The sequence below is a fragment of the Psittacula echo genome, assembly GCF_963264785.1.
Source record: "Psittacula echo genome assembly, chromosome: 3".
In the NCBI taxonomy this organism is placed as follows: Eukaryota; Metazoa; Chordata; class Aves; order Psittaciformes; family Psittacidae; genus Psittacula; species Psittacula echo.
In genome coordinates, this window is record NC_137736.1 from 119,583,337 (window position 1) to 119,604,432 (window position 21,096).

The following is a 21,096-nucleotide window of genomic DNA, read 5'->3' on the forward strand; positions in this document are numbered from 1 at the left end:
AACAAGCACCACTTTCCTGCACACTCAGCCATCCGCTGAGCTGCATTCAGAGGCTCACGGTTCAGTGGAGACGTCTCTACCCTCTGACAACACCCATCCCCTGCAAACAGTTTGGTTGTTGGATGTGCAAGATTTTCATGTCACTACAGCTTCTGCCTCTTGGGGGAATCTTCTGCACTTTTTGCTGAGTGCTGCTGTGTACAAAGGGTCTCAGTGGGGATGCAAGTTTTTGGGGTCTACACCTCAATGGGGATGCAAGTTTTTGGGGTCTATACCCCGTGCAGAACCGGTGCTGCATGCTTTCATGGCTGTGACATGTGGCTGCTGTGGAAACTTTGAGTCACTTTGTGCCACTAAACCCGTGGTGGACTGGATGCCTGATGTAACACTGGGGACAGGCCCCACTGGCCTGCCCCTCTTTGCAGGGGACTTCTCTGAGTGTGGAAGCCTAGGGTTGGGTAGCAGGGCAGGGGATCTGGGCAGGAGGCTGTCCTTTGGGGAGAAGGATGCTCTCCTGGGGGGAGATGGGCTTTGGGAAGAAGCTCCCCTTTGGGGAGAAGGACTTCCTTTGAAGAGGACATCTGCTGGGGTTCAGGGTGCCTTCCAGTGAGGAGGATGTCCTTTGTGGAGAAGGAGGATCTTCAGGAAGGCCATTCTTTGGGGAGGAAGACATAATGATGAGAGGGCTGGAGCATCTCTCCTATAAAGACAGGCTGAGAGAGCTGAGCTTGTACAGCCTGGAGAAGAGAAGGGTCTGGGGAGACCTTAGAGCAGCTTCCAGTGCCTAAAAAGGCTACAAGAAACCTGGAGAGGGGCTTTTTACAAGGGCAGGTAGTGATAAGACAAGTGGGGATGGCTTTAAACTGAAAGAATATCTATTCTAAACTGAAGATTTAGATTAAAGCTCTTCCCTGTGAGGGTGCTGAGGCACTGACACAGGGTGCCCAGAGAAGGTGTGGCTGCTCCATCTCTGATAGTGTTCAAGGCCAGGCTGGACAGGGCTTGGAGCAACCTGGTCTAGTGGAAGGTGTCCCTGCCCATGGCATGCGTTGGAACTGTATGAGCTTTAATGTCCTTTCCAACCAAATCACTCGGCGATATCCTTGCGAGCTGGCTGACTGCCCATCACCCTGTTACGGCCCTCAGAGCGGACACCACCTTCCCCCGCCGCAGCTGGGACGCATGGATACACAGACACCCCTAGGCTTTCCCTCCACCCCCCGCGACCTTCAGTCCAACCCAGGCCCTCCGCGGTGACAGCGTGAGGCCCGGTCCCGCCCCGCCACCTCCCCGCCCCTGGGCCCGGGCCCGCCCCGGGACGGCAGCACCGTGCCTGGCAGGGAGGCCGCGGCGGCAGGGCCCATTTCTTCGGCGGAGGGCGGCGGGAGCAGCGCTATGGCGGGGCGGGCGCTATGGGCTGCGGTGCTGGTGCTGCTGGCGGTGCTGCCCGCGGCGCTGCGGGCCGACACGCCGGCCAACTGCTCCTTCGCCGACCTGCTGGGCGCCTGGGAGCTGCGCGTGTGGCGGGGCGGCGGCCGCCACGGCAACTGCTCGCAGGCGGGTGAGACCGCGGCGGCCCTGCCCTGTTCCCCTTCCGCATGGCCCGCGGGGTCCCGGGGTTGGCACGGCCTCGGAGGGGTGGCTGGTGTGTGTGTCCCTGTGGGGGGGAGCGGCCTTAGAACCGAAACGGGTAGCGGGGAAGCGGGTTCCTGTCTCGGCCATAGCGGTCCCGCGCACCCCGCGGTAGTGCTGGTGACCGTGGAGGGGTCCCCGGCTCTGGGTGACCGCAGTGCGCAGCGCTGTTACTTTTCCACTTCAGTTTTTTTGGGGTTTGTTTGGTTTGAGGCCTCTTCATGAGCACCCCCGGTTCACTTCTTCCTCCCTGAAAGCCCACAAACAACCTCAGCCCTTTCTGGAAGCGGCTGTTCCAGGGGCAGAGTGAGGTTGTTGTGCATCGACACCTGGCCAGGGCCTTGTGACAGCTTGTGGGAGCCTGGAAATAGAAATTCCACTTCTTTTGAGGGGATAATAGTAGTGGGGAATTGCTACTTAATCTTTGTATGTCGGTGTTACTTAAAAATTAATAGATACTTTGTATTGTGGAGGACAAATCTCATGAGGAACGGGTGAGTGACCTGGGGGGGTTTAGTCTGGAGAACAGAAGGCTCAGGCGGGACCTTACTGCTCTCTACAACTGCCTGACAGGAGGATGGAGTGAGGTGGGGTTGGTCTCTTCTCCCAAGTAATGAGTGATAGGACAAGAGGAAACAGCCTCAAGCTGCGCTAGGGGAGGTTTAGACTGGGTTTTAGGAAAGATTTCTTCACAGAGAGGGTGCTCAGGCATTGGAACAGGCTGCCCAGGGCAGTGGTGGAGTCACTGTCCCTGGAAGTGTTCAGAAAACGCATAGATGAGGCCCTCAGTGACATGGTTTAGTGGTGGCTTTGGCAGTGCTGGGGTAATGGTTGGACTTGATCATCTTAAAGGTCTTTTCCAACCTGGTTGATTCTATGATTTTTCTGAATCATCTGCTTTTTGATCAGATGAGACAGGTTCAGTGGGAGCAATGGAGGTCAGGTGGGTGGTGGAGGGAGTCACTGGTGTGAAAGAGGATGGGGTGGTTGATACTTCATCCCAGATGTTTAGGGGGAGACGCAGTGTATGAGTGACACAGTATGAGTCCTGTGTAGCTGTATAGCAAGTTACATTTAAATGAGCTGATGTTTCCCAGTAGCAGTTGTTCAGTGTTGATAATTAAATGTGCAAATACTGTCTAGCAGTGGCAAAAATGCGTATATATACCCACTGGCAGATATGTGAAGTTCCTGAAGTGTGTTTGCTTGATGCCTTTTTTGCAGAAGACTGTTCAACAAGTGTGTTTTAGCATCTCTCTTGGAAGAAAATAAATGTTGCAATGTAGTGATTTTTAATTTTTGTCTCTTCCATGCAGTAATCATGCAGTAACGCTTGTATTTCTTGCAGGGCCTGTGGAAAGAAAAGTGCTTGTGAACTTTCAGAAGTTAGATGTGGCTCAGGATAGTCTGGGCAACTATGGTTTCTTCACTCTGATTTACAATCAAGGCTTTGAAATGGTGCTAAATGACTACAAGTGGTTTGCATTTTTTAAGGTGAGTTAACCTGTAGTGTTCTGCATCACTGACTGTTGCTAAAATGGCCTGTAGTTAGGCTTCTCCTTAGTCCCTGAGTGCCACCGTGGGGCAGTTGGGATGCTTGGTTATCTTTGGCTCTAAGATTTGCCTGGATTACCAGATAAAGGACTTTTCTCAATGGCAGTGTAGGGAGCAGAGGGAGTGGAGAGGTATTTATATTCCACAGTGGGTGTTGTCTGAAAACTGTTACAGATGCTGATGCTTTCCCTTCTGGGCATGCTTAAAGCAACTGAAGGCCTTCATGAAACTAACTCTCCCGGTAGCCTGGACTTGGTTTTTTTTTATCAGTTTTCTTCCTGACACTGCAGACCCAAGTGAAATAGCAGACATCCCTGCTTTTCTCTTTCCTTAAAGGTGTTCTCAAATGCATGGAAACTTTAGAAAGGCCATCTACTCTCCTTGCTGAAGGATTTCTAGTATCTTTAAATTTTATTCCAGAATACTACTTTAATGTCTAAGGAACCCTTGTGATGCCTTTCTGCTCCTTGTTCTTTTGGATCAATGCTGTTATCTCCAGTCCCTGTTAATGACTTCAAATCAAGCTGAAAACAGTGCTGATAGGCAAGTGATAGGCAGGGGAAAACCCACTTGCTGAGGAGTCTCTGGTGCTGCTGTGGTGGGTGGCTTGAAGCAATCTCTGCGGGATGACTTTGCTACCTGAGAGACATTTTGTGGAGCAAGACTGCTCAGTTGGTGAGTGCAGTCCTAGGCAGAAGCAGTGAACATGTTGTTTCAGGACGTACTATCTTGTGTCTGGCTTCAGATGAGCTGCTATTAGTCACCCAGGCCTTGTCCAAGCATGAAATCCCTGAACCTTGGCTAATAGTAAGGAGGGTAAAGAAATGACTTTTGCTTTAAATTGTCTTCCTGGGAGCCACTGTAAATGGTTTATTTCACAGCAGCTGTTTTCAAGTCAGTGTTTTCAGACGTTAACAAAAGTGAGTGATACACTCTTCCAGAACTGTAATCCTTACTGAATAAAAATTATGTATGAGGCTCCAGTTTAATTGCAACTTACTTCATGCTGATTTGAGCTCACTTAAGTTAAGGGAAAGGACTGTGTAGGTTGTTTTACAGGACTAATGGTGGAATTGTTTACATGCTGTTTGTTCTGGGTTAACCCCAGTAGGCAGCTAAGCGCCACACAGCCACTCACTTATTCCCTTCACAGTGGGATGGGGAAGTGTAGAAGTATGAAGACTTAAGGGTTGAGATAAAAGTACTTTAATAGGTAAAGCAAAAGCTGCCCATGCAGGCAAAGCAAAATAAGGAATTCATTCACTACGTACCACCAGCAGGCAGATGTTCAGCCATCTCCAGGAAATCAGGGCTTCATTATGCATAACTCTTACTTAGGAAGACAGATGCCATAATTCTGACTGTCCCCATTTTCTCCTTCCCTCAGCTTTTATTGCTGATCTGACATCATACAGTGTGGAATATCCCTGTGGTCAGCTGGGATCAGCTGTCCTGGCTGTGTCCCCTCGCAGCTACTTGTGCTCCCCTGGCCCACTTGCTGGTGGAGTGGTATGAGGAGCAGAAAAAGCCTTGACTCTGTGTAAGCTCTGCTCAGTGATACCTAAAACATCCCTGTGTCATCAGTACTGTTTTAAGAATAAATCCAAATGTGGCACTATACAATCTACTATAAACAGCATTAACTGTCTGACAAAACTAGAGCATTCACAACTAAAACTTGTTAAAAACGAAGCTTTGGTGTTAAATCCTGTGTCTTATACTTGAGCAAGAGCAAAATGTGATGGAGAAATACCCAATTGACATTCTCTCATCTGTATAAGGTAGTGATGCTAAGTTGCGGTCGTGTGCGGCTCATAAGTTTGGCAGCTGATACAGCAAAAGCTACAGCATTGAAGGGTACTCTAGGCAGAATTACTCTGAAGCTTCCCAGGCAGGGACACCTGTGAGAGCTTCTCTACAGTGGGAGGGCCTGCATCAAAAGCGGTAGGGATTGCTGCCTCCCTGAGGACAGTGGGGCACTGTATGTTGTCGTATTGCCCATGAGCTCAGATTCGAGGTGTCCTCTCCAGCAGGTGGAATTCAGCAGTCATTGCTGGCCTTTGTGGACTCATCTGAGGAGAATGTAGTTGAGCTAGTGGACTGGGAATCCTTAAATTGGTATTTTCCACTGAATGCAGACTTGCCATGGTAAGCACTTGAGATAAGTGTTGATCATCAAACTAATTCTTAAATGTGAGGAATTTAATCATAGAAACAGTAAGTGGCCTGCTCTGGAATGTAAAGGGATCTGTAGGGCACCAATTTTAAGACGGCTGAGAGTCACTGAAGGCTTTGCTTCAGCTATCTATACCATGTGAAATACATCCCTGGAAGATGAGCACTATGTCAAGTGACTAATAAGCGCTGATCTGGTATATTACTCTCTGCTTATGAAAATGTAAATGTGTTGATTTGCAAGAGTACTCTTAAACAATATTCTATAAAGTTTTGGTATAATTTAGGCTGGAAGGAACTTCTGGATGTCATCTGATCTAACTTGCTGAGAAGGCTGCGCGGAGATCTCATAGCAGCCTTCCCAGTGTCTGAAGGGGGCCTACAAGGATGCTGGGGATGGACTCTTCATTAGGGACTGTAGTGACAGGACAAGGGGTAGTGGGTTAAAACTTAAACAGGGGAAGTTTAGATTGGATATAAGGAAGAAATTCTTTACTGAGAGGGTGGTGAGGCACTGGAATGGGTTGCCCAGGGGAGCTGTGAATGCTCCATCCCTGTCAGTGTTAAAGGCTAGGTTGGATGAGGCCGTGGGTGGCATGGTTTAGTGTGAGGTGTCCCTTCCCAAGGCAGGGGGGTTGGAACTAGATGATCTTAAGGTCGTTTCCAACCCTAACTATTCTGTGATTCTATGAAAACAATGAATTGAATATCCAGCTGAGCAACAGCAGTGCACAATTAATTGCATTTCATGGTCATGACTGTGTCTTAGCTTTTGTAGACAAATCAATGAGTAGTTTTGCAATTGCTTTTGGTATTGAGAAATAGCAAACTTGTTTGGCTCGTTGGTCACTAGTAGGGAATCCATTAGCAAGACACACTTAAATTAAAGCCTTCTTTCCTTAGATATCATAGAGAGGATTAGAGCCCTGTTCAGTTACCCTCTATAATTTTGCTGCTATAAAGGAAACAACAAAATACCAAGATGGAAGTATAATGTCCAAGAAGCATGAGGAGATACCACAGCATTTAATAAATGTATTTTCTGCTGCAGACAGCAAGTTGACCGGTTGACTTTGTTAGAAAAGGACTTGCAATACCGATATTCGGCAAAATTGTTATTTCACAATTGCTAGTGGGGACCTGAGGCAAAAAAGTGGTTCCTAATGAACTGCTTGACCTTATGACATATTTAGATGTATATCTGTTTACTCTCAATCCAGTAAATATTGCATTACATATGAAATTGAAATACAAAAGATCTAGTCCTGGTGTAAGCTAAAAATGCATTTTCTTATACTAGATGCAGTTAGTGCTCTTTTAGGACCTATCCCATCATCTACTGTAAACTCTGTAGGGGACAAGTAACATATTCAGAACAATGCATGCTTCAGAGGTTTTTGGAGAGTGATTGCTTGTTGTTTAAAATGCTCCTACCGTTTTACCTGAAAGCAAAACAAACGCAGCAGACTTTGTTTGCTTAGTGTTGGTCATAATTAAGAAGCCCTTGGACTAAGATAGGGTAGGTATTGCTTAGCGTTGGTTGTAATCAAGAAGTCCTTGGGATAGAATAGAATACTAATTGGCAAGGGCCTTCCTCCCTAGAAATTCAGCAAGAGGAAAGCATAATTTTAGACTACTTCTTAGCCTTGATTGCTGTTGAGAATGTAGGAAGTCATTACACAAAGTCCTTTTGGAATTCATGGAAAGGAAGAATTATCTTTGCTGGCAGTCTCCTGCTTTACAGCAAGAAGGTATAGAACTGGTATGTTTAATAGGGAGTAATTTGTTATTGTGACTTAATTAAATGACTTAGTTTCACTCTAAAATAACCTTACAATGTGGACACTGTTCTGGAGTTACTGCTTGATTGTGGAGTAACATTTTGGTTTATGGGAGCAGCATGTGACAGTGGTGCAGCCATAATACAGAAAGCCTTGTACCTCATCTTCCATGGCTGTGGGCTCAGGCTTGTCAGGAAAGTATGAATTGCTTAAAGACCACTCTTAAATTTTAAAGGTGACAGGGCAGATAAAGCATCCTGATTTACCTACGATGGTGCTTTAACTCTTTCCTCATATTCTACCATTCAACAGAGAGGATGGAGTTGCTAGGCAAAATGAACAGCAGTATTCAAGCAAATACAGTACATTACGTGTTCCAAGCATAGAAGTGCAACTGATGCTAATTGAACCTCCCGTGTATTTTTGTTTAATGTTAAAGAATGAAGCTATTGATTACTAACAAGAATGGCTTGTCTAAATGGTGGCTTTATTAGAGCTGCAGTACTGTGTTGGCTATAGGTACAGCGATGGTGATGCATATTTTGGTGGGTTTTTAATAGCCCTTTGTTCCTGTGGCTTATTAAACATACACCCACTAAAATTTCTTTAGGGCCTCACTGCCTTTACAAGTTATTTGTTCTTTCATTTGTGAACAGTGGGGAAATGACTTTCAACACCAAAGGACTGAATTAGGTGAGCTTATCAATGTATTTTTTCCTCAGTTTGTTATAATAGCTTAAGATGCTGTAACAGTGTTTTAACTGTTGTACTTAGACTTGTCCCTCGAGGCTTGCCAAGTTAAATGCGGCATCCTACTGCATTCTTGTGTTGTGCTTCTCACAGGTTGTAGTTACTCTGCCTGGTGTTTGTTTGCAGCCCAAAATAACTTGTTTATTTTATGAGAATGTTCTTGTTTCTTATTTAATGTGTGCTGAAACATCCCTATACTGAACTTGATATGAAGTTAGTGTACTGACTCTTAGCAGAAGATTGAGTGTGTGCGTCCTCTGGATGATAGAAGGATTCTCTAGGGCTGTGCAAGATATCAAGCTTTAAAGATCGGGGGGGGGGGGGAGGTGTCCCCCCAAGGGATGTAAAAGAAATAGGAACAGCAAATATAAAAAGCTAGAGCCAGGCTGAAAGGAAAGTTTAGGCTAACTTGTTTCAATTACTTGGTATCTTTCTGGTATTTAATGTTAAGACTTCCACTTTTAAGGGAGACAGTCTTGTAAGATTCTCACTGTTTGTCCATTAATCTAAGTGGTAGTATTTCTGACTTCAGAGAAATCCTCTAGTAAAGACAAGAAGTCTGGCATTTCTTCATATTAAAGCATTAGCATTATTTCAGCAAAAAAAAAAGAAACAGATTATAGAATTTATAGATTTTATAGAATTTAAGAAAAGATTATAGAATATTCCACTATCCAAGTTACTAATCTTTTCCAGAGTGACTTGGTGACATCTTTGTCACCTTTTTTCCTCTCTTCCTCAACTCCCCAAATTTGGTTAAAAACAAGGACTGTTGTTCTGACATAGCCAGTATCTTAGTTGAACTTAGTTAAGTGATGGTATGCAGCTGCTGCATCCATGAAGTGTAGATCTGAAAGCCTAAATGTCTGAATTGCAGAATGTTCCCTAGAGGAAATAAAGTGTATCTGTAGTTGATATTTGTCTGCATTGTATGTTGCGTAGCAAGATGCAGTTGTTTGTTCTGGTAATACCATCTTCTGTATTTTGTACAGTAAGGCATCTGCAAGTCTGCAATCCAGTTGTGATTAAGAATGTGCATCCCATATTAAAATGCTCAGGGACATTTGTGAATTTGATGACAGATAAGCTGTAAGTCTTTCCACCAGGCTTACCGTATAGGCTAGTCCTGCCTCCTGGAACTCAACTTGACTTACTGCCTGAACATTGCTTAAATTGAGAACAATAGATGTAAAAGAGAATGGGATGGCAGCCTGTGTGTGTAGTACTGCTGAATCTCTGTTAAAATGTTGTGTCCAGTAAGGTCTTCATACTTGCTTTCCTCTCAGGGTTCTGTAAAATTTTAAAGATAGCATTAAACAATTAATTTTTTTACCAGGACTAGAATTGAACATGCAATTTGATTATGTCATGATGACTAACACAGGAAAAACTTGACTAAAAAGCTTACTTAGGTTAAGGTATCTAAAAGCAAGCCTTGAAATTTAGGTACACGAAGGCTTTTAAGGTTAATGTTGTTGTTGCTTGTCTAAATTCTTGCATTAGGTGAAGTCACATGAGTTGTCAGACTTGAAGAATATGCATTTTTTCAAACTTCAGAGTTTGAACTGTGAATACAATTTGGGTGCCTTTCTACAGGAATTGTTCCAGAGTGGTCAGATCACTGGATGGAGTTTACTTAACGCTGCAGATGCGGGCATTGGCTGGTGAAATTATCACATGGGACATGGCTGCAGTGGTCTTTTATTAACTTAAAAATTAAACCTATCTTCTTAAGTCAGCAGAGGAAATGCTTGCAGCAGTTGTCCATCACTTGCTGGTGGTCACAGCTATGTGGCTGTTGTCCTTCACGAAGGATGCTGGCCTATGATGGGTTCTGCAGATGTGCTGGATACGGTGCCAGCATCTTAGATTGAGTCTGCAATTGTAATTTGCATTCACCTGAGTCAGCAGTTGTTCATCCAACCATATCACACCCCTGTATGACTGTTGGTTGGGCAGGCATACTCATGCTGGGGCCTCTAAAACTGGTACAGTTGGATTTGCTAGATCTAATCCATCAGCACCTTTCTCTGGCAGCAGTAAGAAATAGTGCTTTGGTTTTACCAATGAAAGACTGATCTGATGGTTTACTTTATGATAGTAAGTGTTAAGCACCATTGCTCTGGCACTGATGATTTTGCTATCTCATTTTAGTTTCTCTAACCCTGGAGAAGGGTCCCTGGGAAGGGACACCACACATTAAACCTTGTCACCCAAGGCTCTGTCCAGTCTGGCCTTGAACACCACCAGGGATGGAACATTCACAGCTTCACAACTTCCATTCCAGTGCCTCACCACCCTTACAGTAAAGAACTTCTTCCTTATATCCAGTCTAAACTTCCCCTGTTTAAGTTTTAACCCGTTACCCCTTGTCCTCTCACTACAGTCCCTAACGAATAGTCCATCCCCAGCATCCCTGTAGCCCCCGTTCAGATACTAGAAGGCTGCTATGAGGTCTCCACGCAGCCTTCTCTTCTCCAGGCTGACCAGCCCCAACTTTCTCAGCCTGTCTCCATACGGGAGGTGCTCCACTCCCCTGATCATCCTCGTGGCCTCCTCTGGACTTGTTCCAACAGTTCCATGTCCTTTTTATGTTGAGGACACCAGAACTACACACAATACTCCAAGTGAGGTCTCACGAGAGCAGAGTAGAGGGGCAGGATCACCTCCTTCGACCTGCTGGTCACGTTCCTCTTGATGCAGCCCAGGATACGATTGACTTTCTGGGCTGCGAGTGCACACTGAAGCCGGCTCATGTTCATTTTCTCATCGACAAGAGAGACACCCCCAAGTCCTTCTGCACAGAGCTGCTCTGAATCTCTTCTCTATCTGTCTATATCTTAAAAAAACCCAAAAAAGGAGAGGGATTTCCTGGAGGAAAAAAAAAAAAAAGAAAAAAAGGCAAGTTGTTATAAATTGCTATCTAGCAGATAAGTCATTGTCTTTTTTCCATGAAGATAAGTCACAAATCTGTCTTCTACATTTGGGTTCAGTTACTTTCTAGGCAAAACAATTAGCACAGTTAATACTGATACTAATCTGTTTATTGCAAAAAGTGCAAGTCAGAACCTATTTGATAAAGATCAGTTTCTTTCATCTGCTCAACCTCTTTAGAGGTATTTGGCCACTTGCTCTGGAACACAGGCAAGAAGCAGCTCGGTGGCTGGGGACTACTGCTATTCCAGCAGATGCATCTACTCAACACAGACATAACCTCTTCTCATTGCAGTACAAAAAGGAAGGACAGAATGTAACCAGCTACTGCAATGAGACTCTGCCGGGATGGGTACATGATGTACTTGGCCACAATTGGGCTTGTTTCACTGGACAGAAGATTTCTTCATCTCCCTCAGATGTTCACATAAACGAGCTACCTCTCCAGAAACCCAGGGGAAGGTAAGCAAGAGATAAGTGACCTTTGGACTAAAATGCTTGGTAACTGTGCTTCAGGTTTCAGCTGAAACCATATGGACCAATTCTGTTACTGAGGACAAAGTTAATGCCAGTGATAATGCTGGGAATAAACGTGAATGCACAAAAATAGAGGAGAGTATGCCCATCACACACTCAATTTCATCTTCAGTCTGTGGCAAAGCCCAATTACAAATCTGGCGTGTCTTAAGATGATGATTATACCATTCCAGTTAGTCTGTCTGAAATTTCCTTGATCAAACAATTGCATGTTTTATCAATACGTACCAGAATACTCTTCCAGTTTTAAAGAGTTTTCCATATTCAGTTTAAAGAACACAATTACCTTTCAATCCCAGTCCTTTTCTTACTGTTTTGTTTGTTTGTTTTTGTTTGCAGACTTTCAAGCAGACCTTTTGTGCACAACTTTGACTTTGTAAATGCTATTAATGCTCAGCAGAAGTCCTGGAGAGCAACAAGATACAAGGAGTATGAACACTTTTCCCTGGAAGACCTAACTAGAAGAGCTGGAGGTGTCTATTCCAGAGCTCCGAGGTACTAAGGTCTTTTGTTTTGCCATAAAGCCTACTGCTGCAGAGATTCTGCTTATGTTTATCCTGTCTTTTCTTAGCTATGTTTTGGCTTGTATTTCAGCTGTTCAGTCAAGTTTCAAGACTTTCCAGCTCATTTTCATGGAGTGCCAACATGTCTTCATTTGAATGATTATTCTGAGCACTTGTTTCTCAAGCAGTTGAGAAAAACAGAGTCATCTACCCTTTAATCTTGCCCAGTAATCCACTGCTGAAATATGTACAGGGAAGAAGTGAAGACAGTCTCAAGTTGTCATCTCACTCTCCTGTCTACCTATCAGCTGCTTGCCATAGTCAGGAGTTTCTGCTTGACTGTCTTCCTGATTCTGCTAGTTCATAACTGCAATTAAAAAGCAGTGAATAGCATTCTGCTATTAAACATGGTTACTCAAGATTTTCTGAAGGTATTCCCTTGGTTACTTTGATCATTTGCTGTGTCTGCTACCAAGGTCTTCTAACAAGAGTAGACTCTCTCATGAAGAAGCATGAAGTAGCCCTGAGAGTGCCTTCAGGGTCTTGCAGATCACATGGCAGAGAGTGGTGATGGGGATAGATGCATGATCCTGTACATTAATTGGAGAAATTGAGTTCTGTGATGAGAAGATCCCTTCTTTACAGCTGTTTTACCTTCTTTATACTGTTGCTTCTTCCACCTTCTTTGTACTGTTGCTTCATGATATTGCTGTGGATAGGAATGCTACTTTGTCCAAACTGTGGCAATTGTTTGTTTGTAGAAGAAGGTCCTAGTATACAGTAAAACTTCTGATTTGCTTGGGAGTATTGTGCAGATTATCATGGCTTCATCGTAAAGTCAGGATTAACCTTATAGATGGTCTTAAATACAGTAATCTGTTCAGAAGCTCTGTTGCACCATGCAGTGCCATGACAGCTTTTTGTTGGCCCTCTCATACTTTCAGAACGGACTCCAGTGTCCGGTTTGTGAATGGCATGATTGATGGGACAAGCATCAGGTTATGTGAAAGCTGAGTGTAGGAAGCTCTTGTTTTGCTGATGTATCATAGAACTATAAAATAGTTTGGGTTGGAAAGGACTTTAAGAGCACCTAGTTCCAACCCCTTTGCTATGAGCAGGAACGCCTTCCACTAGACCAGGTTGCTCAAGGCTCTGTCCAACCTGGCACTGAATACTGCCAGGGATGGGGCATTTGCAACCTGCTTGGGCAGCCTGTTCCAGTGCCTCACCACTCTCACAGTAAAGAACTTCCTCCTTACATCCAACCTGAATCTCCCGTTTAAGTTTGAACCTATTACCCCTTGTCCTATCTCTACAGTCCCTGATGGATAGTCCCTCTCTGGCATCACTTGACTGCAAGTAGTAGATAAGGATGAGTAACATTAATACTTCAATAGTCACGGTAAAAACTTGCTCCAGGGAAGTCTCCAGGGTGAGACTGCAGTTATTGAAGTGTTGATGTGTCTGTGTCTGCAATTAAACAGTCTGTGGCTGCTGTCAGTGCATGCTGCCAAGGCACAGTACCTTCTGCAGTTATCTAACTTGTGATGGCAGAGGTATAAAATAGCTGTTGCAGAGCTGTCTTGTTAGAATTGTTGGAAGTCACCACAGCACTTCAGATTAGTTCAGAAGCATTTGACCTCAGTGGCTTGTGGATACTCATAATGTAGTTCCCTCAGGGAAGGATTTGAGTAGGTCTTGCATCCTGCTGAAACTAATCTCTTGCGATTGACACCCACTCATCTTAGATGAAGTCTATTTCAAATTGCACTTCACTAAGTGTGAAGTGCAACTAGTAGCAGCCAGAAGATGACAACTGAGCGTTATGTGACTAATGCTTTGACCAGAGTGTGATATGTTACTCAGAAGCTTTTTCTTTTCTTTAGACCAAAGCCTGCACCTCTAACACCTGAGTTACTCAAAAAAGTTTCAGGCTTGCCAGAATCCTGGGACTGGAGAAATGTGAATGGTGTCAATTATGTCAGCCCTGTTCGGAATCAAGGTAAAAACGAAATAGAAAACTCTGAATGAAATGCTGTAGAGATCCTTTGCTGTACTTTGTAATTTCCTTTTAACAAGCGGGTTTTGTCTAGTGTCTTGCAGTTGACAGATTACACCTCTAACTATAAATAACCTGTGGAAACTGTGTGGAATCCTGGCTGTGCCAAAATTGGTGGTGGTACTGGCTTACCCACTCAGCAGTGTCTGTTGCTGGAGTGAGAGCAAATTACCACAGTGCCCTGAGTAAAGACAGCTGTTAAGTTTTGTCCAAGCAGTCTCAGTCATGGTTTTCTGCATGCTGACAGAACTGATGTACATTTAATTCTTTCCTTAATTACTGCTGATGGCATATTATCATGCGGTTTTCATGAATAAGCCCATGAAATTGTTTATACTGCCTCTAAATCTTATCACCCTGGTAACTTCAGAAATTGAATGGCTACTTGCACATGCACTATGAAAAGTGTAGACTCTGATAAATATAGAATATTTGTAAAAACATTTATTTGTCCCTGTGATAGGGAAATATTTAACTCAAACTTAAAAGGATACCATTCTGGTGTATGTATATAGGGATTGCTTTTACAGAACTGTGGTGCGGATGTCTGAATTAGATGGTTATGTACTGGAGGCTGGGAGTGCACTCAATGTGCCCCTTCCCTGCTCCACCACTGCCAAATAAACTTGCATCTATTGGTAGCTATCTGGTTGCAACTTGGAGGGGAGGGGATCATGACATTAGCATTGTGGGGAAAGGATGACTTAAATCACAGGTCCCTCATTTATAGCTTGATGGTTCTGCCAAATGCTGGTAGCAGAAGCAGCCTAGGAAGGCCTGTGAGTTTACACGTGGCATCACTGAAAGATGGTAACAGGAAATGATACAGACCTATGTAGGTACAAGTTCTGTACTTTCTGCTGGTGTAAACTGGATATCCCAAGGGTACTTTTACCTTACAGGCAGTTGAACACTGTCCCAAACTTGCCCTTTTTCTCTTGTATTGCTTTAAATTTCTCTAAATGAGAACTAGTCTGTTGCTTCCAATAATAAAGCTGCCTACACTTTTCCTGTAATCTGGGAATCCATGCTGAGTATGTTAAATGTCTGTGAAATATGCATTCTTCTCCATTCAATTAGAATTTTAGCTTTCAGGCTTTCTGGGGGGGAAAAAACTCTCCAGATGACCTTGTGCAAAATACTGCTGACATACAAATTAATTCTTGTTTATGGTAGCTTGTATAATTTTTCTGAGGCATTGCATATCAATACTTCATTAAAATGATAGTATTAAAGGACTTAGCTGTATATTATTAGGGTTATTATGTGACTAATTAGAAAATACCATAGGGGAAAAGGCCGCAAGCAGTAAGGTGCAAGTTTTCTGGCACATGCAGAGAGAATTGTTTAAATTTCAAGATTGTGACTTCACAGGCATCATAGAGTCAATGCTCTTTACCTGAGAAGAAGCAAACGCGGTATCTGAAGTGGACAAGAATTAAAAGGGAAATGTGCATTCTCTGTAGAATACCTTGAGACATGTTGGGCTTCATGCAACTGCAGTTGTCTTGGACTGTAATATTTACTGCCAGCATGTTAGCATCCCTGGTAGCATTTCATGTAGTCAAGAAAGTAAAAGATTGAGTTCTCAAGTTGTTTATAGAGCGGTAACTGCATCTGCGAGCCAAGAGATGTCATCTTTGAAGATAGCCTGGTTTTTACTTGTTATCAACTTTACAGGTGGGAGAAGAAGGGAACCTACAGATATTGTTAGCCTCAGAGTGCAATTCCAATTTCTTGCTGGCTTTTCTGCAAGGTTTTTCTGCAGATCAAAGTAGGTGAAAAGCCTTGTCAGCTGATTATTCACTGGATGTGCTGTTTCCTTCTTACTGCTCATAATCTAACAGCCTTTTGCGGTGGAGTGAGTGGAATCTGATAGGGCTTAAGCTTTAATTGTCTCTGGAAGACAGTTTGTGGGAGGTCTCAGGAAAACAACTACTCTTGCAGTTGTGCTGACGTTGCTGATACAGTGTGGTTGTGATGCTGTAGGTAGGCTTCACAAATAGGGCTTTGGTAGCAGGAAAGAAACCCCAACAGACTTCAGACTGAAATGGTTATGTTAAGTCTATTTTTTTACATTTTTGCACACAAGATGCAACAAAGTGTTTTGCAGCGTGGCCCTTCTTGGATGCTGTGACTGTACAATGAGTGGGAGGCACCTTTCGCTGCTTCGGTTTGCCCTGCTGGGCAAAGAGCCTTCATTTTCAGGCTGATTTTGCCCCTTCTCTTCAAAGACATGTCTAACTGAGTGAAGGTGCAATTTCATGAAGTCTTGCTTTTGTAATAGCTCTGCTTTTATACACCTACACAGTTCAGGAGAAAGTATTTTGTTTTGTTCCTCAAGCCTCCCTCATTTTCATAGCTCTGCAATATTTTACTTTCCTACTGTCAGGAAACAAAAGGAAATCTGGCACCTTGGTGTCAATCAGTAGATAAAATAGGATCTCATCCAAGTAATTGTTGTTCCATGTCATGCTTGTCATTCCACTACCAAAGGTTTATAATATGTTATAGGAAGCTTCTAGGAAGTGAAGAGGCATAAAACCAGACCCAGTACTAAATCTTGATGCAAAAGTAAAGAGGCTTAACTCTGATAGGAAACAGAAGGGAAATTTCTGCAAAGCTAGTGTACATGTCCTTGGGAGGTAAGGGGAGCTTGGATGAATCCACTGCATCAAGGCTGCTGTTTGTACCGCTTGACTTCCAGAAGTTGGTTAACAGTAGCTATAGAAGTGGAATATTTTTTTCAACTGGAAATTGCGGCAATAGATGCATTGTTAGATAGAAATAATCTAAAAGGATATTGTCAGCATTCACTTAAAGTAGATCATTGCTCTGCTTAGCATATGTGCTCCATAAAGGTTTATAGTTTAAGGCTGTAGTTTATGAGCCTTTTCAGCCCTGCTAATGCGGTCCCCATTGGTTCATTCTGAAGGAATAGTTAGCTCTTAAATTATGCTACTGGAAAACACTGTAGAGCAATATGTTGTCTGTTATTGCCATTCAGAGGGACCTTGACATGCTTGGGAGGTGAGCCAGTGAAGTTCAACAAGGCCAAGCGCAAGGGCCTGTACCTGGGTCGGGGCAATCGCAAGCACAACTGCAGGCTGGGCAGAGACTGGGTTTGAGAGCAGCCCTGAGGAGAAGGACTTGGGGGTGTTGGTTGACAAGAAGCTCCCCATCACCCAGCAGTGTGCACCTGCAGCCCAGAAACCAGCTATGTCCTGGGCTGCATCACCAGCAGTGGGAACGGCAGGTCAAGGGAGGGGATTCTCCCCCTCTGCTTCACTCTCGTAAGACCCCACTGACAGTTCTACATTCAGCTCTGGAGACACCGCCACAAAAAGCACATGGAGCTGTTGGAGCGAGTCCAGAGGAGTTCAATGATTCTTGAATAAGCTCAGTGTTCCTTCAGAAGTTGTTATTAAAAAGTTTTTTGAATTAGAGTCATAGAATCATAGAATAGTTAGGGTTGGAAAGGACCTTAAGATCATCTAGTTCCAACCCCCCTGCCATGGGCAGGGACACTTCACACTAAACCAGGTCACCCAAAGCTCTGTCCAGCCTGGCCTTGAACACCGCAAGGGATGGAGCATTCACAACTTCCCTGGGCAACCCATTCCAGTGCCTCACCACCCTTACAGTAAAGAACTTCTTCCTTATATCCAATCTAAATTGCATGCTTAAAAGTTAAATGTATATTTAAATGTATATTTAAATGTATATTTAAATGTATATTTAAAGTTTGAGAGGGGGATTGGTGGTGTTTTTAGTTTTAGAATTTTTTTCTATCAGTGTTCAACTTCCGATCACTGTCTGGTAGGTTTTGACACTTTCGAGGGGACTCTAGCAATAGTTGTAACTGAATGCAGGTGTGACTTGCCTTGTTTATGTTACTGACTGCTCTTCACGGTTCTTTTTTATCCTCTCCTCAGGTGCCTGTGGTAGCTGTTATGCATTTTCCTCCATGGGCATGCTGGAAGCAAGAATACGTATCCTCACAAACAACACTCAGAAACCAATCTTTAGTCCACAGCAGGTTGTGTCTTGCAGCCAGTATTCTCAGGGTAAGTACACTGGTGTATACAAAGACAACTTTCAGTAGTGAGAATGCTGCAGAAGGAGACTGTATATTAAAAACTTCTCTGCCTTCTACATCACCCATGGTTTAGGTTTTGGTGGGTTTTTTTCATAAATAGTTAAAAATATTTTACAATATTAAAGAAAAATATATGCAGAAAATATTCCAGAGTTGTCAGCCCACCTTTACTGTAGGGATGGGATTGAACCAGGAGTAGGTGGTCTCATGCTGAGAATGTTACTGGATTTTAGGTAGATCTACCTGGGAGATGAGAAGTATCTAAAGAGTAGGACTAAAAATACAGCTAAATTGCAATTCATACCTGGGAAGAGTGGAACTAAATATTCTCCCAAGCCACATTCAGAGGGAGGAGGAGCATATAGGGTGGAGGAGATAAGCAAAAGCAATGTCTAAAGCTTTCTAAAGGACAGTACCTGTGTTAGGACAGGTCATTTTACTGCATGTAACTAACTGCTCTTCATGATGGGGAATGCCAGGAGCAGAATGAGAAGGTGGTCCGTGCGTTAGTGTTTCCAGTATAGCTCCCACTGATGTGAACTTTATTTTGTGTGTTTCAGAAAGCTAGCTATAACTAACGGGAATATTAATGGAATGAAAACTGCAGTTTGTGTTCAATACTGTTTCTAAAAGTACTCCAAAAGATTCCAGTAGGAGCGTCTTCCACCTCAAATAACTCTCCAAGGGACTAAGCAGATATGTTTTTGTTTAGGTTGTGATGGTGGCTTCCCATACCTCATTGCTGGCAAGTATGTCCAAGACTTTGGTGTGGTGGAAGAGGACTGCTTCCCTTACACAGCCGAAGATTCTCCTTGCACTTTCAAGCGCAGCTGTTACCACTACTACACATCTGAGTACCACTATGTTGGTGGTTTCTATGGGGGATGCAATGAAGCCCTGATGAAACTTGAGCTTGTTCTGCATGGGCCAATGGCAGTTGCCTTTGAGGTTTATAATGATTTCATGCTTTATAAAGAGGGGATCTACCATCACACTGGGCTTCAGGATCGCTTCAATCCTTTTGAGTTGACCAATCATGCTGTCTTGCTGGTGGGCTATGGTACAGAGCCAGAAAGTGGTGAGAAGTTCTGGATTGTGAAGAACAGCTGGGGCACCTCGTGGGGAGAAGATGGTTACTTCAGAATCCGCCGTGGCACTGATGAATGTGCAATTGAAAGCATTGCAGTGGCTGCAACTCCTATTGCAAAGTTATAAATGCAGAGGTCTTCATGCAGTGCCTTGTCCCCAGCCGTAAGAATATACTGATTGATAGGGACTGTGGTTAAAATCTGGCCCCTTACTTGAACAGGGGAGCTTTAATGATGTTTTCAGGAACAGAGCAGACAGTTTCCCTAGGTGAGAGGATGAACACTGTAAGCTCTGCTCTGTGCACTGGAGGCTTCCTCTCAAGTCTGACAGTAGATCACCCAGAATGCAGTGAGTGTTTTGGTAACAGTGGTGATAGTTCTTCATCACTGGTTATACATCTTCAGTCACCGGTTGTGTTTTCTTCCTTGGTCAGTCTTGAACTTCGGATCTCAGAGGGAAGCATCTGCTATGATAATCAGTAACTACTTTGAAAGGACATTGTAGTGCCTTCTCAGAAATCAGGAAATCACTGCAATTTAGAACCTGTGTTTTGGGGAGGGAATGGGCAATTACACTGATTAAAAGGAGATCTTAAAGCTTTAAGTGTCTTGCAAAAACTGCATGTCAGACCCTTACAATGACAATGAAAATCAATTCTACATTTCAGGCTGTTACTGAATTAATAATAAAATCCAGTTCTGGATTTTATTGCTGTGCTTTCCAATTGATCATCTCAGAGTTCAATAAAGATTACCCCACTCCTAGAGGAGCTTGTACTTGTGAAAGCAGTTGGTTCTTTCAGTCACCAGTCTTCAGTTTTGAACTTCCTGTCAAGAACTTTTTACTTTAGCAGGACCTAAAGTGGTGGGGAAGGAGGATGAGAGAGGAGAGGAACAAGGAATCATCCAGGGGAGACCAGGATTCTCACAGCAGGCACTATCAAGCAAGTTGTCCAGGAGTCTGGTAGTCCTTGCTATGGAGGTGGGACAGTTCGTTGGGTAAATTGGCTAATTCCCCACTAATCCTGTTTAAGTTTTTTTTAACATGTTGTCTTGTTCCTTTCAAATACGCAAGGTAGAAAAATAGAGGGTGGAATTGCAACACTTGGATAAATCATTTCTTGCTAGATGAATGTCAGCTGCAGCTCAGTACTTGGTTAACGCAGGGCTGGTCTTTGCTGATCTTCATATGAATAAATGGTGAGTAAAGATGAGAGTCCCAGCTTCATTGGTAGATGACCTAGAATATGATAATCTTCTAATAAAATAATATGTGATCAAAGTAGTATTTTTATACACAAAATACAATCTTAAGGGTTTTGGGTTTTGTTTTGAGGTTTTTTTTTTAGTGTGTAGAGAAATTTATGAAACACAGCAAAATGGAACTGTTGTCTGTAATCAAACTATCCCATTTAATGTAGATGGGAAAACTCCCTTTTATTTCAATAGCAGAATTTCACAAGAGCCACTTGACTCCAGTTGGTTCAAATTGGGTAGCAGGTGAAGGATAGCTTCATGATTTTGGCTTTCTGTATTTTGAACCCCCTGCCAAAAAGTACCAAGCCATGTTTGGAAATTCAGAACTTGGGTTTTGGCAGAATTTGAAAGAGGACTTCTGGCATAGCTTATATTGTGCATTAGATTGGTTCAGCTGAGGGAGTCTGGGGGAGAAGCAGGGCACTTGTTCCTTCCTGCTTGGATTATTTGGTGTTACTGCAAAACTGAGTCCTGTGAAGACTTAACCCCTTGGTAGCAGCTGTGGAGCACCACAAAAGCACACAATTCTTCTACATACCTCTGCCTAAAATACACAACCAAGCTCACGCCTTTTCTTTTGCACTTCTTCCTTTCTTCCCCTTTCTTCTATAACCGTTTTCGCTGTGGAAAACATGTTGGGGTGGGAAAGCAAATACCGCTTTCCCCTGACAGTGTGTGCGTGGTTTGTCTGCTGTGCTACTGGGCATAATAATGGTGTGATAGTTCA

General features: G+C 43.5%; 1 protein-coding gene across 1 annotated transcript; it reads left to right on the forward strand.

Annotated features, from left to right (window-relative positions):
- Nucleotides 1-1,382: 1,382 nt before the first annotated feature.
- CTSC (cathepsin C) lies at nucleotides 1,383-19,787 on the forward strand. The gene is made up of 7 exons (XM_080613758.1): nucleotides 1,383-1,561; nucleotides 2,981-3,126; nucleotides 11,122-11,288; nucleotides 11,703-11,858; nucleotides 13,753-13,868; nucleotides 17,861-17,992; nucleotides 18,737-19,787. The coding sequence occupies exons 1-7, from the start codon at nucleotides 1,396-1,398 to the stop codon at nucleotides 19,237-19,239; spliced, it is 1,386 nt and encodes a 461-aa protein (XP_080469884.1). The 5' UTR covers nucleotides 1,383-1,395; the 3' UTR covers nucleotides 19,240-19,787.
- The last annotated feature ends 1,309 nt before the right edge of the window (nucleotides 19,788-21,096 follow it).